This window comes from Merops nubicus, unplaced genomic scaffold, assembly GCF_000691845.1.
Source record: "Merops nubicus isolate BGI_N331 unplaced genomic scaffold, ASM69184v1 scaffold2984, whole genome shotgun sequence".
In the NCBI taxonomy this organism is placed as follows: domain Eukaryota; kingdom Metazoa; phylum Chordata; class Aves; order Coraciiformes; family Meropidae; genus Merops; species Merops nubicus.
In genome coordinates this window covers 31,979-50,600 of record NW_008606025.1, presented here as the reverse complement: position 1 = coordinate 50,600, position 18,622 = coordinate 31,979, and the positions used below count along the sequence as shown (strand labels likewise).

The 18,622-nt window shown below is 35.5% G+C and overlaps 1 protein-coding gene across 1 annotated transcript in view; it reads left to right on the top strand.

The window, feature by feature from the left end:
- Positions 1-5,471: 5,471 nt before the first annotated feature.
- Positions 5,472-18,622, top strand: part of ZNF236 (zinc finger protein 236) — a gene marked incomplete at its 3' end in the record, with an annotated part of 43,703 nt that continues 30,552 nt past the window's right edge. Inside the window, exons 1-5 of the mRNA XM_008939492.1 lie at positions 5,472-5,612; positions 6,859-7,023; positions 11,267-11,445; positions 14,503-14,627; positions 17,795-17,967. Of these exons, the coding sequence (XP_008937740.1) occupies positions 5,586-5,612; positions 6,859-7,023; positions 11,267-11,445; positions 14,503-14,627; positions 17,795-17,967 (669 nt within the window). The remainder of the gene's footprint in view (positions 5,613-6,858; positions 7,024-11,266; positions 11,446-14,502; positions 14,628-17,794; positions 17,968-18,622) is intronic.

Below are 18,622 nucleotides of genomic sequence, written 5' to 3'. Positions count from 1 at the left end.
TCCTGCTGCTGCTCTGTGAGGGATAATTAATTTGAAAAGAACCAAAAGGTTTTAACATTAAGAGTATTTAAATAAATCTGTCTTTGAACTGAAAGTTTATTATCGTTACTAGGTACTTTGCAAATCTGATTCTGGGATTTTGCGGCACTTTGGACAAACTGAGAAAACAGACAAAATGTCTATTTGGCAGTGCATAATGAGCTAAGTGCTCCCTGTTTAGTTTAATTGTATTGATACGTGACTGTCTCAAGCTGTGATGGAAGGTTGATTTATGTTTCAACTAGACCAAACTGCCAGTTGAAAAAGAAAAAAAAAAAGTAGTTTTTGCATTGTTTCTATGCAGTTAATATTAATAAATGGCAATATTTTTAAACTTTGCAGCTGTTCAGTGGGGTTTATTGTTTGTTGTAGAGTGCAAACTTTAAAGAATCACTTGTTTTTCTGTTACTCTGGTGTTAATTTTGTGTTTTCATGTGTAGATGTTAGTAAATAGCTTCTCTCTAGTATGAGTATGTCTCTTTTTTGTGTGATTTTGTTGGCATCATATGCATAATCAGCTAATGTCTTCTGTAAAACAAAAACTAGAAGTTTTTTAAAACTGAAAGCATTCTGTGTGTTGGCTTGAATGCTCTTCTGTTAGACACCACACTGGTGTTTTCGTCTGGGCAGAGTATATCTGCCAATAAATTGCTTAGCCTGTGTACCTAATATATTTTTTGGAGAACATAGATGCCATATTAGCTGTTTATGACAGGCTTGCTATTTTGATGAATGAGTGGTGACCATCAAATGCTATGTCATATTTGTCAGTATTTTTGTTTCCCATTGGTACACAGGAAATGTTTAGCCTTGTTGTCTTTTTGAAATTAAGACATTTCTCAGTGCATTTAAAAGTACAGGATCCCTATCCCACTGACATCTCCTTGAATTGGCATCCTCTGTGTGGTTTTGGGTCCTTTAAGTATTTTGCAGCATTTGTGTTGTTTCATGATCCAGGCTGAAGCACCTAAAAGCATGTTTTCCTCTCCTATAAGGAAAGACAATTGCACAAGTGGGTTTTATTGCCGATTTCTCTGAAATACAGTAATGTAGGTTATTACTTGGGTTTGTGACAGTACAGAGGTATCAGTGTAAATAATGTCTTTGTAATTCTTTTAACAAAAACCTGTCGCTTCATTTTTACACTGAAATGTAGACAGACTCAAGTCATACTTTATGAGTCTGCAACACCTGCCTGACGTTAAAATACATCTTAGTTCCTTGGTACTTTTTCAATGGACAATCTTTTCTGTTTTTCTTCCTTCTAAACACAACATAAGTTTTGTCCTTGCTGTTACTAATTGCTTGATTTCAGTAGGGATAGTATTTTGAATATTCTTTGTTACTACTGGAAGAGTAAAGTAGATATTCACTTCCTACATCTTTCAGAAAGGGAGCTGTGCAACTCTCAGAATCACACAGTATTTGGCTGGTAATAGAGGACCAAATTGTATTTTAGTGAGAATATAAGTGAAAAAATATTATCTATCATAGTCTTGTCTTTTCCCTTAAGCTAGTTCAGACATAGTATTAATGAATAAATGTGTTTTAGTTCTAATCTGTGTTAGATCTCAGTCCTGCCCTTTGTGAGTGAAACAGCAGAACTTTCAGACTTCTCTTAAATCTCAACTGGACTGGTTTTCTGTTCATACTGACTGGAAACACTGAAAGCAGCCTTCAGCCTTATCTTCCAATAGTTGAGCCTTTGAAGATTTCTAGAATCTAAGCTAAACTGATGTGCTCTGCCTTATCCTTAAAGGCCCTGAGATGCATTTCTGCAGTAAGAGTCCTCTGCAAAGCAGCTTTATTCAGGCTGGACTGTATAGTCCAGTTGCTGATTCTAAGGTCCAGTCCTTCTTCCCAAACATCTGTCTTTTGCTATTTAGCAATATGAAAGATAGAACCAAAAAAGTGTAACATTTGGCTTTGCAAAGAGTTAAAATGGTTTCCTTTGAAAGTGCAGTACTCTTCTGCTGACTGCTTGCCCAACTAAGAAGGATATTATCATCAACAGGCAAACCAGCAGCCAGAGTCCTCCCTCCCAATCACACACCAGTGATCCAGGGTGCCAGACCACTGGAAGGAGGAACTGGTCAATGCACACACTCCAAGCACAGGGTGTGCAGAGGGGAGTGAGCTGACTGCAGAACCGTGCTGTGGGAGGTGGAAGGACCCAGGTGATCAGTCCAATCCCAATCTGTAGCAACGGCCAGGAGAGAGACTCATCATCTTGCCCCACCATCCTGGGAGCTCCACTTGCTCTGAAGCCTTGGGCAGCCCTTTCAATAACCCACACAGAACATGCACTGTGGGGGCAAGCCTCCCAACCCCACTGCAAGCAGAGTTGGTTCTTATAGAGGTGGCTTCTTGCCCTGTCATCAGGTTACTGTGGAAGGTGGGGGCACCTGGTGGTGATCTCCTCATCAGTTCCCACTCAAGACTGTCCAGTCCCTGGGTGAAAAACCAATCAGGAGGGTCTTTCTAGCCTGGTTGTGGACATCATCCATATGCTAACCCTCATTCAGGGCTAGGGGTTTAACTCCAGCACTTCAAATACTTTAAATGTTACAGAAGATGTCCAGGTGGAGACCAGTGACAAGTGTTGTTCCTTGGGGATTGGTGCTGGGGCCAGTGTTGTTTCACATCTGTGTTGGTGACATGGGCAGTGGAATTGAGTGCACCCTCAGCAAGTTTGTGGATGATGCCAAGCTGTGTGATGTGGTTGACACACTGGAGGGAGGGGATGCCATCCCGAGGGACCTTGACAGACTTGAGAGGTGGGCCCATGAACCTCCTTAATTTCAACAAGGCCAGGTGTAAGGTCCTGCATATGGGTTGGGGCAACCCCGAACACAAATACAGGCTGCATGGAAAATGGATTGAGAGCGGCCCTAAAGAGAAGAACTTGAAGATGTTGGTTGATGAGAAGCTTAACATGACCCTACAATGTGTGCTTGCAGCCTACAAAGCCTATGATGCCCTGGACTGCATCAAAAGAAGCATGCCCAGCAGGTCGAGGGAGGCGATTGTCACCCTCTACTCTGCTCTTGTGAGACTCCCACCTGGGATACTATGTTCAGCTCTGGAGTCCTCAGCATAAAACAGATGTGGACCTGCTTCAGCTCATCCAGAGGAAGACCATGAAGATAATTAGATGGCTGGAGCACCATTCCAAGGAGGACAGGTTGAGAGAGTTGAGGTTGTTCAGCCCAGGGAAGAGAAGGCTCTGAGGAGACTGTATATCTTCCAGTACCTAAAGGAAACCTACAGAAAAGCTGGGGAGGGACTTTTACAAGGACATGTAGTGACAGAACAAGGGATAATGGCTTTAAACTGTGAGAGGATAGTTTTAGATTATATATTAGGAAGACATTCTTCACTGTGAGGGTGGTGAGGCACTTATTGCCCAGAGAGACTGTGGATGCCCTCTCCATGGATGTGTTCAAGGTCAAGTTGGATGGGGCTTTGAGCAACCTGGTCTAGTGGGAGGTGTCCCTGCCCATGGCAGTGGGGCTGGAACTAAATAACCTTTTCAGGTCCCTTCCAACACAAACCATTCTCTGATTCTATGAAGTACTGGAGTAGATTTTTCTTTCATGTCCTTTTTTTTTTTTTTTGTCATGCCAATATTTACAGGAACTAATTTTGTGCCCTTTATTCTACTTGGGTATATTTCTCAGAAGGATACTTAAGGACAATGTCTTCTAATTGAAGCTGTGCTTTTCAGCTTTTGGAAGAGTTGTGGCCAATTTAGGACTGGAAAGGATACCTGTTATTGGCAGGGTTTGCATATACTGTCGCTTCACAGTTCAGGGTTCTTTACAGGATGCAGTAGGTCTAAGTGTTTATATGTTAAAGATTTGTGATACTTAAGCAAAGTATTTCTCTGTAACAGAAAGATGCATAACTAAACTCAGCAGAGCAAAAGTTTAGTTGGCAACTTAGTCCAGAAGTGGGAGGTATAAGTCCCAAGACATTTAGTTTAGTTGTGATTTCTCACCCAGAATATCTTGTGCTGATGTGTTTCCTAGAGCTTCCTGAATTTTTTAATGAGAATTTAAGCAGGAAAAAAGGTGGTCAGGATGCAAGTTGTTTTTAAATTATTTAAATTATTTTAATTTTTTTTTCTTTTTCCTTGTAAATGGTGTGTTGAATGAGGCAGGACTTTGAGGTAGGTGCAATACTGAGCAGAAATACTTTGAATCATAATGTTTGATTTCCTCTGAGGAAATGTAAACAGGATACTGTAAACTTCTGTCTGTGTTGTTACTTCCTATGCCTAATTCTTACATAGGTGCTGAGAAGTATTTACATTCTTAAAGGGAAACTCAGAGCTTGTGTGTCTAGATAATAAAATCAATGTTTCCTTTATTTTTTGCATCCTGTTGCATTCTGTTGTTATGTTTTGTTGAGTTGTGACAGTGTTTGAAACTGAGTTCTATGGTTTGTTTCTCTTCAGTTTCCTTGATCTGTAGCACCAGGCAGTTCATTATTATTTTCATTTTATTAATACTGCTGTGAATGATCTTACATACTTTAAACCCATTGCCAATTGCTCTTCTTAAAGTGATTCTGTAAATAAGGATAAATTACTTCATAATACAGTATCTTCTCAAGTGTAAAATGTATTTAACTTATTTGGATAAATATTAAAGATAGTAAGGAAAATATTAATAGGAATGGCTTCAGACGTTTGAGCAAGAGGTTATGGAAGCTTGCAACATGTATAACAAAAGTTCTGTGACTGTGAGTTAAAACCAAGAAAATTTTATAGGTTTGGAGTCTTTCTATAAAAAAAAAACAACTTTTCTCCATTGGATTCGTATGTACATAGTTTGACTTGCAGCTTATTGCATCTCTTGGCTATTTGAAACAGTGATGTTGGTTTTGCAACTGTAAAGATAACTAATAATGGTTTTGCATTGCCAGAAATTGAAAGAAAAGATGCCTAAATTTTGCTTAAAGAAAATGAGAAAGGAGCATGGAAGGGCACGAAACCTGCCTTGTCAGAACTACTGAGTATGTCATAGTAAAAAGTTCTTTTTAGGAGCACGGGATATAATATTATTAAAAGTAACCCCTGACAGTATCTTGCTCATAACTAGTGTATTTAGCAGCATTTTTTGTTGCAAACTTGATGGGTGTTGACGAAGCACAGATAGAATTTATTTCAAATTTCTAGGGCAAGATTACGTATCACCTTAGCAGCTGGCAGTTAGAGGGATGGATATATTCCTTTGATCCTGTGTCAGTGGAAGCAGAATGTTTGTGTCCAAGATCTTCAAGATCCAGTGAAGTTAGAATCTTGTGTAAGTCAAAATCTTACAGGAGTTTGAAAAAGTTTCTGCTTCAGAGAATTCTGGTTTTCACAATAAATTAGAAGTAAATTAAATGTGACTTCATGCGAGTGTTTTGATGCTTGTTTTGTAGATGATGTTCTGACACCAAATATAGAGAACAGTAATTTTCCCTACCAAGTACCTAACTTCCATAAGTGTGAGATCTGTTTGCTGTCTTTTCCAAAAGAGACCCAGTTCCAGCGCCATATGAGGGATCATGAGCAAAATGACAAGGTATGAATTTTAGTAGATACAAACTTAGAAAATACCAATGTATGTTGCTATTTCCATATACTGACAAGTAAAGCTAACACAACAAATAATTTTCAGTTTTTTTAATCACCTCACTGATGATTATTGCTTGGGAACCTCAGAGTTTTATGAAGTTTCTCATTCATGCTTCTTCATGTTTCCTTTGAGACAGGACCTTGCTTTGATGCCATTTAGTGAAGTAGTTGTTTCCAGTTCAGTAGTTTTTAGTGTTAGCCATTTTCTCTGGTTTCCAAAATATTCAGGTAGGTGAGAAAATGTATGGGTTTCTTTTAATTGACTTTGCAAACTGATTGTATGTGCCAGCAATAACAAGAAAATAATGTTTATATTGATTAACTGGACACCACTACTCTCTTATGGCTGTTTTCAATAATGCCAAGCAACCTAATTTAGTATTAGTCAGTAAACTGTCATCACCTTAGCTGCTTACAAGTGAAATTTGGGAAAGAATGAGAGAAATACAGATACGTAGTTAAGGGTGGATTGACTTTTTAAATTAAACTTTTGCCACAGGTTTCATCTGAATTATGAAGCTTTTAATTTCTGTTCTTTACTTTCTATTCCAGAAAGCTGAAACTACTTTACATGTGATGGAAAAATGTCATTACTGTTTGAGATAGCTGCAGAGACAGATTAAATTTTACAAGATGTAGGACTTTGAGATGATACTTCATGTATACAAAGAACTACTTACACCAGTTTCAATATTGTAGAATTGATGTGATTGAAACCATGCTTTGCACACTTGTGTATAGTGCAGGTGCTCTTAGTGAAAAATGTGCAGATACCAACTGAAGAGCAACCAGTCCCAGCATAAACTAAGCTCTTTGCTGGTTCAATTATTAATTTTGCTGTAAGGAGAGTCCAAAATCTTGGTTAAAGTAGAAAACTGTATTTCTGTCTCTTGCTGCTTCTTTTCTGCTGCTAACTTCACTCTCCTTGGACAGTCTCAGTTTAGAGTCTGCTTTCTTGAGTTCCACTGCCACCTTTCCCCATGTGCTCCTGAAGTGCTGTATTTGCATTTTCAGGAGTGGCATGCAAAGAAGAGAAAATAATTAAGACTGATATTATTAAGGATCATTATAGTATGTAGGTGCTGGAATTGCTTTTTATTTTAAACATTTTGATTTGTACGGCTATATGTTGGGTATAGATACTGTATGGGAACATTAAATTTTGTCTTTATTTTGGTGGTTTTAACAAACAGCCTCACCGATGTGACCAGTGTCCGATGTCATTTAATGTTGAATTCAACTTGACACTTCATAAATGTACCCACAATGGTGAAGATCCTACGTGTCCTGTGTGCAACAAGAAATTCTCCAGAGTAGCCAGTCTGAAAGCCCATATAATGCTACATGAGAAAGAGGAGGTAATTTGTTAAAACTCATAATTTAAATTTTGAAAATTCATGCTGTAATGGTTGCACTTAATTCTTTATAGGTATGCTCTAGGTTGGAGGATTGAATAAATGTTTCTTTCAGAGAAACTATAAAGCCTCTAGTGGGGAGTCTGTTTTATAGGGGCAGAAATTAATACATTGGATATAAGCAAGTGTTCCCATCCTGCCTTTATTAACTGATTAGTTTTTTAGAAACAGCTTTATTTTGAAGCAATTTCTGTTACTTCACGTACGTTGATAAGCCCACATGTAGTAGTCTGGGTGATCTTTTCTGATGGCAGATATCATGGTGAGGCATTCTCACCATCTATTTCTTGCATTATGAAGCTGTTCCCTTATTTAGAACTCCCACTCCTTTTTATTGGGTTTTTTTTTTGAGTGGTTATTTTGCTTGAGAGGACTTCTTGTTCCTTTCCCCCTTACAATTTAGTTTTCCATTTTTATAAGACGTTGGTTAAGTTCTTAGCAAACAGTTAATGCATAGTAATATTTTGCACACTTTATAATTATTACTGTGTTATTGCAGTTGCCAGAGTGGATTATACTGCCTAAAATACCAAGTTTTCAATCGTGTAATTACTCTTCTTCCTGCGAACCCATTTTTAAAATTCCACTTTGTGTTGGAGAACTGGAAGTGACTCAAATATCCACTTTCCTACCAGACTTTCAACCATAAACAGGATAATTTTGTTTCTCCATACCAACTTCAGACAGCTTGCAGCAGTTTTGACCAGTAGGTTTGGGATGATAGACCTATTTGCGTTTTTCACTAAACCAGGCAGAGAATGTAATCTGTAGAGACTGTATTACTGCTTTAATCTTGTTATCAGTTCATGTTTTATCACATACACAACTGAGTTAAAACAAGAAGACTTGCGTACAGTTCTGTTTTATGTTAGCGTATCTCTAAGTGTTTGTATCCCAATGGATATTTATTGAGGAAACTTGATTTATGAATTGTTAAAAATATCAGAATAAGGAAACTGGGCATCAAGAAAGATGCCTAAGAGTCATTTTTATATTAATTTCTCTCACTAAGTGATTTTTTTCATCCATTTCAGCAGCTCTGATTTTCATTCTTGGTGCAGATATCAGAACAGGTTGTGTGATGCCTTCAAATTTAAAATTCAGTCTACAGTCTAAAAACTAAATATAGAAAAATATGAACACCTTTCAATTGCTACTGAATGTATTTTTGTAATGCACTATAATTCTGTGATAAAAGTTATTAACATAATTCACAGAGAATTGCAAGAATTATTTTTCCAATAGTTTTTTGGAATAGAATAGTTCAACAGAATTTGAACTTGAAGTAGAAGGTCTTGACAGTGGCACTAGCTGTCATTCAGGAGTTTTTCATAATGTGCAGGATTAGAAGTTATCAGTGAAATACATTCTCCCTCTGCTTTATTATTTTTACTTTTGCTGTTAGAAAGGTGTAAAATCTGAGAACAGAGCAAAGATACTTAGGGAACATATGTAGCAGTTGAGGAGAGTGCTGCACGAAGTTGAGGTTTGGATAACTTCAGCCTTGTTTTGTATTGCATCAGCCAGCTTTATCTATAGATGAGTGCAGAAGGCCAATTACAAGAAACTAGTGTGATTAGCTTCTTGGCTCTCCAATTAGATTTGGGAGAGACTGTGCTGAAATGCAGATTTTATTTTTTTGGTGATTGATTGCTTCTGTGAAAGGTTCCAGAAAGAATTTTCTGGGCTCTTGAAATTGAGCATGCAAGAGATTTAACTTTTCTCCTCACTTTATTACGTTATTTGAGTGTGATAAACTGGTGTAATGGAAAAAAACCCAAATGTTTGAATTTCCTCACTTTGAGGTAGATTTCTCTTAAGAAGTTATGAAAAACATACCTTGTGTAAATAATGCCCAACCTTGTAGAGGTTTCTTGGGTTTTGTCCTTTCCTCAGTGGAAATGAACAGCTATAGCCTCTGCTACTTTTTGACTTGGTGAAAAAAGAATGTTAAATACAAACTGAAATATTTTAATTTATTGCACGAAAACTGCTAATATGTCTTCTTTCTCCTAGAGCATGAGTTTTTCTTGGGCTTCAGGAAAACCTTAATACGTTGAAGCAGTTTAAGCTGATATTTGGTGGATACAAAGTGAAAACGCCATTTTAAAAAAAATCCTGGATGTGGTGTTTTCTGTTTGCTTTTTCTAAAAATAATTTTCACTGTGTTTGATTTATCCTGTTTTATAATTTGGGAGCAACAGTCTTTAAAAAAAGTGCAAATTAAAGTCTTCTTTTAGGGTCACTGATACTGAACAGTTGAAGATGCCGAGTTGCAAAGTGTTCCTTCAGATACTGCATCATCTGTCTTAACAATAGTTAATACAGGTGGAATTAGATGACTAAAGCTTTATAAAATTATTTCAAAGTTTGGGAATTTTAAGTGTGGTCTAGTAATGTATGAACAGCTCCTTCTGTTTAGTGTTGGAAGATGGATTTAACCACAGTAAGGTTAACAATGTGCAATTACTTCTCCTGTATGTGGTGGGAGATTTTTTGTTTGATGGGCAATTCTGGTACTGCCTGTTCCAGAGAGAGGCTATTTGGCTTAATATATTGCTGGTTTTTTGTACAGTATTTCTGTTTTACCATATCCTTGCTCTTCTACAGTAACGAATAAAAATAGACTTTCTCAAATACTTCCTTGGCTATTGTTTTGTTTGTGGAAGTTGCTTAACAGTATGTGTGATAACAATGTCATAGATCATGTGTGTCTGAAAAAAGCTGAGAAGCAATTGATAAACTCTCAATTTGGGGGACCATGAGTTTGATATAGTATACATTGTAAGCTGCTCTTAAGGTAATTTCCCCACACTTATACAAAAGGATAATCATAAACCAAATTCCTAATATAAGCAGTATTTTTCAGTGAGAAGTGTTCTTACTTGAATTTGAATGTTGATCCTGGAAAATAAAGCAGTATTTATTTATTTATTATTCCACATTAACTTGAGTCAGTAATAATGATCTCTAGGTTAGATTAAACAAATAATTTTTGACGTAGAATTTTATTTCATTAAAGGACTTTAGATATTTAAGTTTTCATATGGAAATGTCCAGCAGTATTGCAGAATTTTTGTTAGGGAACAAATACATTGTCAAAGCATTTAAAAAATAGCACTTCATATCTTTATTTCTCTTGATTAAAACAGTCCTGTCAATATCTTTATTTAAATGAAGACTTGGTTTTTTTTTCCCCTGTTGATTATTGAAGCAGGGGAAAAAAAAAAACAAGGCAAGGGGGGAATAAAAACCATTTTCATTTGCAGTGATAATCACAATTACTGAAAAATTAAGAGACAAAACCTATCTGAAGCTTCTTACACACACCAGTAAGGAACATGTAACAGATGTCTAAAAATATATTCACCATCTCTATGGCAATTCATTTAATCTTAACTCTCTGCTTAGATCTTAGAGATACACTGAGAAATTAAATCAATGGTGTTGAAAAGCAAACGGAAGGCAAATAAATGCAGAGCTTTTAGTTTTCATTGAAACAATATTTGACTTTGATTCTTTACTGAATTTTAGAGAAATGACAATGCTTTTGGATTAAACTTTGCAAGTATAATTTCCATTCTAAGTGACATGGAATACTAATAAAACTGCTGTAAAATTAATGGGCTGAAGTTATATCTGTCAAAAATGTTATGTGGCTCTATTTATTTCTGTCATCTTTTCTGTGAAGATAGCTTAAGAAAAGTCAGTAGTAACTGTGGTAGGATTACTGTTAAAAAGTTTGTACCATTTTAATCAGTAGAAGTGTAAAATCCCTGAATCTACAATTGAGATGCTTTTAGTTAGGAAGTAGTATTTTTTACAAATGTTCATGTATACGGTAATATAATGGCAGGTACATGCATATCTTGATGTAGCTTACCAAGAAAGTAGGGAGTGGTGATGATGATCCTGAACTGCTTGTTTCCACTACCTTATGAACTTTTCTCATAATTCAGTTTCAGTGAAATTTCTGAAAATAGAAATATTACCATGAGCTTGCAGTGATTATTATTCATGATTTATATTATGTGGCTTATAAATTTTTTTTGCCTGTATACATTTATTGCAGCTTGCTTCCAGCTGCCAATGTCCATAGAAGGATACATTCATCTACTTGAGCAAAGCTTGTGCATGTGAACTGCTGTTTGGGAATCTTTTGAAAAATCAGTATTATCTTTTTCAGAATCTTATCTGTTCAGAGTGTGGAGATGAATTTACGTTACAGAGTCAGCTCTCCATACACATGGAAGAACATCGTCAAGAATTGGCAGGCAGTAGGATCCACAGCTGCAAATCTTGCAAAAAGGAATTTGAAACTTCTTCACAGCTAAAGGAGCATATGAAAACTCACTATAAAATAAGGTGATAATCATGGGATTGTAACAAAATGAGCAGATGTTACTTTTACAGGGATAGCTGGGGAAAGCATGTGTAGCATTTCCAGTCAGTGAAGTACCATAGTCTATGCAGATCTGATCTTTTCTTTGATGTGCTGTTAGGAAATGGCTTTGTTTTTTAAAACTTTGCTAAGGTGGTTATTTTTGGAGGTCTTATAATTTTTTTTTTTTCTATTTTCGTATTTATGTACCCATACTAAGCATGGTTTCATCTGCCAGCTATTTGTAAACACAGATTAATTTTCTCTGATACAGAGTGCTTTTTGGAGTGTTTGTGTGATTTTTTTTAAAGGTAATGGCAGTACTCTGAAGCAAATGTATATTAATTTTACATAGCAGTTATTATAATTGCAAAAATCCTAATACTTATCTTCTGCAAATAAATAAGTTATTCCTTGTAGTTTAATCATCTTTTGTAAGTAGTCCTCATCACAATGTGCTGTGAGTTTCTTGTATATCTGAAAAAGCACAAAATGAAGGGCAAAACCAGGCCAATAAACGCTCTTCTTAACTCTGATGAAAATTTTTTCTACTCTTTCTTTCAGCTCTCTAGTTTAACTTTACTTTTAAGAAAATTGAAACTCCTTGAAGTTAGAAGAAAGACTAACTTTTATTAGGTTATTTTATACATTAAGAAATCCTAAGGTTTTAGAATGTGTTCTGTCCTTTAATCTTTACTGTTTCTATTAAAAACAGATGATAAAATTATATATTTAAAAATGAAAAATATTGGGTATTTCCAATTATTAGCAGATGATGCAGACCATGAGAGCTTAACAGTTGTGTTCCAGAAGGTGTATAAAAAAAAAAAAATTAATGTAGATTTCCACTTGCAAGCTGAAAATCAAGGTTGCATTTCTGTTATATAGTATTATACGCAAAAGATGTTCTTGCTGTGGACATTTCCTGCATGAGTTAGGATGAATGAATAAAGAATGGATGAGTGAAAATACTATGATGAGATTCTGAGAGAGTATTATACATGCTATTTTCTGATATAAATGATACAAACACTCCACGATAACTTGTTTATTTTTATTTTAATAAAAATGGTTTATTTCTAGATTCAGAGCTTCCTTACATGGCAATCACCTCATTTATCAGTTGTATTTGTACTTCAGAAGGCGCTGTCCATAGCAGGGCTTTGGTATCCTCTCACCAGCAGTACCAGTGCAACCCATGTATGCGAGCAGGTTAATGAGTCGCCAAAGTGATCCCGCTCCACCTTCTGTTTCAGTAGAAGTCATTTTGAAAGGAAAACATGGATATCCTTCTTTTTTCATTTGTTTATTATTTGATGTGATCCCCTCATATTCAGATGAATTATGGAGGGTTTAACATTTGACCTAATCTCTTTGGCTATATATAAAGTTAAAAGAAATACATTGGTAATTAGAAACCTTACTGTTTGATTCCTGCTTTTTATTGTAAAATAAGCTTCAAACAAATTTAGAATATAAATTTTGAAATGCCTTGTTCCCTTAAGGGTTTTCTTTTGTAAATTGGTTGCACTATTCTTTCCTAAAAAGGTATTTTATTTTCTCTTTGAAATATTCAAATAGAGAACTATTATGAAGTTGTAATTTAGATTTAGTATCTGCCTTTTGCTGTAATGGTTAGTTTAACTCTAAATGATGAAATATTTTAGAAGATGATCTGATCTGGAAGGATTGTCCCTACAGTTGTCTCCAAACTGGATATTATTTCCTTCCTTAAAATGCCACAGCTATAGCTGAAACAGATGTTACTCATCAGAGAGCATATTCTGACAGCTGGGCTGGTCTAGGTCTGTTCTGAGATGGAAAGAAGAGCTTCTAACATCTATACTGCTCTTTCTCCTACTCTTCAATCTTCAGTGTGTTTTACAGTAAACAGATACTTCAGTAAATTTCAATAGATAAAATTAATATGTGAAAGTAAAATATATTACCCAAACTCTGTGCTCTCTCTGCAAGAGTATAATAAGATTTTAAAAATACATGTAATACTTTTGAATTTGTTGGAAGGGAAAATGTTCTTTCCTTTAACACACACCGAGTATTTATCTCGGTTCTCTTAGAGTAGAAAGATGCATCATTTCAGCAGTTCAGTGGTTTTGTATGTTATGCATGGACTGATACTTTCTTGTTAATTTTTATATTGTTATGCCAGCCGTGTTTTGTACATTTACTTACCATTAGCTAATTCACATTTCTCAGTTGTTGAGGCAAAACAGCAGGTATTTAAATTTCTGCAATTTAGTTAGCTTTAAGCAGTACTGACAAGCTGGGTTACTCCATAGGTGTGAATACTTGGGCCCTATGGAAAACGTGGAGTGAAACAGATACCACACTGCCTTCTGGTTTCACCTATTTTTAGCTGAGTTACTGTAATGATCTTTTAATATCTCCTAGGTTTTCATTTATCAGTTGTTTTTTCCATGTTTGCCTTTCAGCAGTCATTTTAAGTAATTAGTTTTATTTGTGGAGAAATGGATTACTTACCTCACCTGTCACTGTGTCTCTGTGGAGACTGGGATTTGTATGTGAGGAGTAGTGGTGAATATTTGAGTTGGTAAATGCTTAACCTGTTTTTGTTAGATCTTAGGAACTACATTTGTGCTCTAGTTCATGAGATCTCTCTGTTGTAGTTCAGAGCAAAAGTCTTTCTGTGTTCAGGCAAAAGGAATAAAGTTGCACAGGCGAAAGTTGCCACCAAAACAGTACTTGTAAAGTTGCTGTATACTTCTAGGAGAATTTACAGTGAAAATGTCTCTAGGGACCCTCTAAGAAGTATCAGTTTTGTTACAGAAATAATTAAAAATCATAGGATTTGTATATTCTTAGAAATTTACACTGTTATTTTAGTATCATCAAAGAGTTTGGTTTTTAACTGTCACAGCTGATGCTACAAATTGTCATCAAATTTATGCTATGTTAAAAAATGATGGGGTAAAATTGGCTTCTTCAAAATAATGTTTAATATTAGGATTAAGAGGATTTTATTTAAATATTTTTGTATTTTTTTTCTCCATAAATGGCAGGGTATCAAATACCAGATCTTACAACAGAAATATTGACAGAAGTGGGTTTACCTATTCCTGTCCTCACTGTGGAAAGACGTTCCAGAAGCCAAGTCAGTTAACACGACACGTTAGGATACACACAGGTAAGGCTGTGGAAGGCATTGTTTTGATTTGCATTTGTTTTACAAAATCAAATTGAAAGGCTAAATACTTTTCACTTAGTTAGGACTTGAAATATTATTAATACATCTGGCTCACTCGATGCTGCTACCTGTTGATTTAAAACACTCTACGTAGTTTTTACTTAGGAAATGTATATACTTTTACAAATGCTTTAAACTGTTGCTAATGATACACATCTGGAAATTCAAAGTATGTTACAGGTTTCATTTGTTACGAATACCAGTTTGGGTACTTTCAGTGGGCCCTAAAATTGGAATACTTAAAATAAAAGTCAGTCAGGTACTCTTAAGATCTTACATACTCCAGAGAAGAGGTTCTAAAATTTACAATCATAATAAAAAGTACAAATACATGAGAACACTAGCATAGTGGCCTTTCTTACTACCATACTTTTTCTGTACTTCCTGGGACTGCCATTTTCAGGATGTCCAAAGTGAAGGACTTACCTAGGTGATAAGCCTAGGTAGTAATGTTGATACTTGAAGAACAACAGATGGCTGTTCAGTTTTGCAGAATGAAGAGCAGATGGTTTTTGCAAAATTACTGTAATAAATACGTGCATTTGTTAACCCGTAAGCAACTGAAATAACTGTAAAATGCTAAATATAAAATAATACAAAAGTTTTTAAAGCGTACAGAGGATTGTAAGAGTAGTCCTCAAGTATTAATCAAACATACTTCATGTAGCTTAAGTTTGGCTTTAAACAAAACCTCCACTGAAGGTGCTACAGCGATGCACAATGTGTCTTTTCTGTCTTGTACATATATTGCTGTTTGTCTAGTTTTTAGCTAATTCAAGTTAATAAGTTATGTAAGAGGTTGGTTGCATGAGCAATGTGTTCAGTAATGTGATGAGCTGCTATGTACGCAAATGACTTTGCCAAGGGGGAGATAAAAATTCTGTTGAATGATTCTTTCTTAGGAATCTTTTTAAGCTTTATAGTTTAATTGTAAAACAGTAACACAAGAGGTCACCCTTGCACCTGCTTTAACAGTTGCATCAAAGTCGTACCCAAAACAAAGTAATTGAAAATTAACTTTCTTATTTTAGAGTTTTTATTCATTTGATACATAATTTCAGCTTATTCTAGTCAGAATTAAAGAAGTAAGATTGTAGATTGGTTGAGGACACTTTTCTAAAGCTTCAAAAAGTTCATGAGCACTTATAGTTCTGTAGAAGCAATAAAAGACATTTGTTTGTTGGGAAGCCAGAGCCTGAAAATGGAATCCCAGCCTGCACGTGATGGTAGATAAACTCCAAGTAGGGAGCAAATGCTCTACTTTGTGAGGCACGTTATTACTTTAAACCTGCAGACAATCTGTCTGGCGTCCAATTGATTCAGGTACTGTAAAATATGTAGGAAAACATTTAGAGTACTTAAGTCTTTTTAGTTACAAGCATGTGTAATGCTCTACAGGTTAGTGTCTTAATTGCAACACCTTTTTTGTTTGTAGCTATTAATTTAAAGCCTTTACACCCTTTTGGGGGAAAAAAAGCCTCAAGGATGGTAATTTCTGTATCAACAACTAACAAACCCACCATTCCACCTCCCAAATCTCTGTTTGAAGTTATACTTGATAAATGCAGAATTTTCACATTTCCAACTAAATCTAGAATTAAGATTTAGTTTTTCTAACTAAATTTACTTAAATAGGCAAACTTAACCTGAAACAATACTTCTGTGTATCCACCTGCAGCTGTTAGTGGAAGCTAAGCCTGTGAAATCCCAGTATAATTTCTGTCACTGTATTTCAAGATCTGAATCAGTGTTCTATATTTTAACCTATATTAAAAAATACACAGTTAAAACCTGCAGACCTTAAAGCCATCTTCAAATGACATAAGCAGAACAGAAATTAAACCTTCCTTCAGAGTTGATACTATGTGAGTTACATGCTTGTAATCTATTTCAAAAAATAGCTGCTTTTATTTCAAAGAATGTGATTTTAATAATTTATAAACTAGATCTAATTACAGCTATATAATTAAAAGTCGTACAAAAGTATTAATCAAAACTGCTTTAGTGTGCATAATATTTAGCACATGCTAATACTTACGTAGCAGACATAATGTACAGCATGGTTATAGTGTTTTTGCTATAGAAGTATGAAAAGGGTTAAATGTTTTCAAGGTCCTGAAGTTACCACAGCTAAACTATTTCACTAAAGGAAAAAAAAAAAGAGCACTACTGAGTTCACAGGGGAGATGTCCAGTAGCCAACTGAGACGTAGTTATAAGAAACTGCATTTTGTTCTTAGTATCAATGTGTTTTATAATATGTTTATGCAGTTCTATGATGTTTTGTCACTTAAAATTGCTGTGGAGTTTTTCATACTTAATTTATGTACAAAGGAGGGTAAGTGTGCATAGCACTGAGAACACCCCAACCAAGAAATGTTGACACAGCATTCCTGGAACAGTGTTGTCTAGTTTTTCTTTAATGTTCACTAGTAATATGAACAATCAAGATTTTAAAATTAGTTTCGAAGCAGGGCTGTGCAATATCTCTTAAAAACGTTATATTAGAGCATATTTTCAGTAGGTGGTTGTAAAGAATGAATATTAATATTTATTGGGGAGTGGGAACCATAGGCACTCTTTTGTAGTAAGATTTTCTGATTTTAGACTGGATAAAAGGTTAAGTTTTATTACCATCCACTCCACCCTCTGCTTCCCCATTTGCTTCTGTGCAGGTATGTGCATTTGATAGGCTTTGATGGAAAAGAATGGCATCTGTGGTTTGTCTTTTTCCCCTTTTTCTTTTCCTACAGTGGTTTTGTGTAGCAACTTCTCAGACCTTATAAACCATAAGCTGAAGGAAGCTGTTCTAAGTAATAGTTTCATGCAGGTTTCATTTATTTTATCCATTTTAACTGATAATTATCAGCCAGGTCATAAAACTTCTGAAAAAGCTACATCTTCATCAGAGTAGATGCTGAGATTGGTGGTTGAGGTAAACAATTTAGTTCTCAAAACACTGAATAATGTATGTGTTTCTCTGTGTGCATATGGACAGATGTCTATATGCAATATTTTGTTTTAGCTGATAGTTTTTAATGTAGATACAGGAAACTGCTAATGGTTGATTTAAAGCCTCTTGCCCTGCATCCTCCTTTCTCCTTTCAGGTGAGAGACCTTTCAAATGCAGTGAGTGTGGAAAAGCCTTTAACCAGAAGGGGGCACTGCAGACCCACATGATCAAGCACACTGGTGAAAAACCCCATGCTTGTGCCTTTTGTCCTGCAGCCTTTTCTCAGAAAGGCAATCTTCAGTCACACATACAGAGAGTTCATTCAGAGGTAAATACAATTATTCATAAAGTGGTCGGTGCTAATATACTGCTTATTTAATTTTCAGTATTTAAATTGTCCTGTTTGCTATTCCTGTGCTCTCTGGTGCTTTCTGTAGCCAATATAGATTTACTGCTGTAGTATAGATTCTAGTTTGTTGGTTTTACCTGACAGCCTTCCTAAAATAGCTTAATCTGAATAAATGTATACCTAGGATAAGTAGAAAAACCTTCATTTACCATTGTCTTTTCGGTGCCTTGATAGATTATTAGTGATTTTAAGTGTATAAAAATGTACCTGCATCGGTCTTCAGAGAACGAAGGCTAGAAGCAGATGAAAGTAAGCCAAAAGCAGCAAAGCAGAAAATGGTGAAAAATTTCAAGGCCAAGCAGCAACCCACTAACTCTTATCGTGAAGCATACTTGCAATTTTTCTTGGAAGTATATATATCTTACAGCCTTTGTCAAAGGTTTTTCAGTTACAGGTAGAAGAAAATTATAAAACAAGATAAAACACATTGTTGTCTCAGATCTCTTTATGCTGATTTTTTTTTCTTTGTGACAGCCTATTATTAAGATTCCAAAGGTACTGCTATGATAACATAATATACTCTTCAAAGTGGCATCAGCTGTGCAACTTTGTTTAGTCATTTCCTTGCTGACTT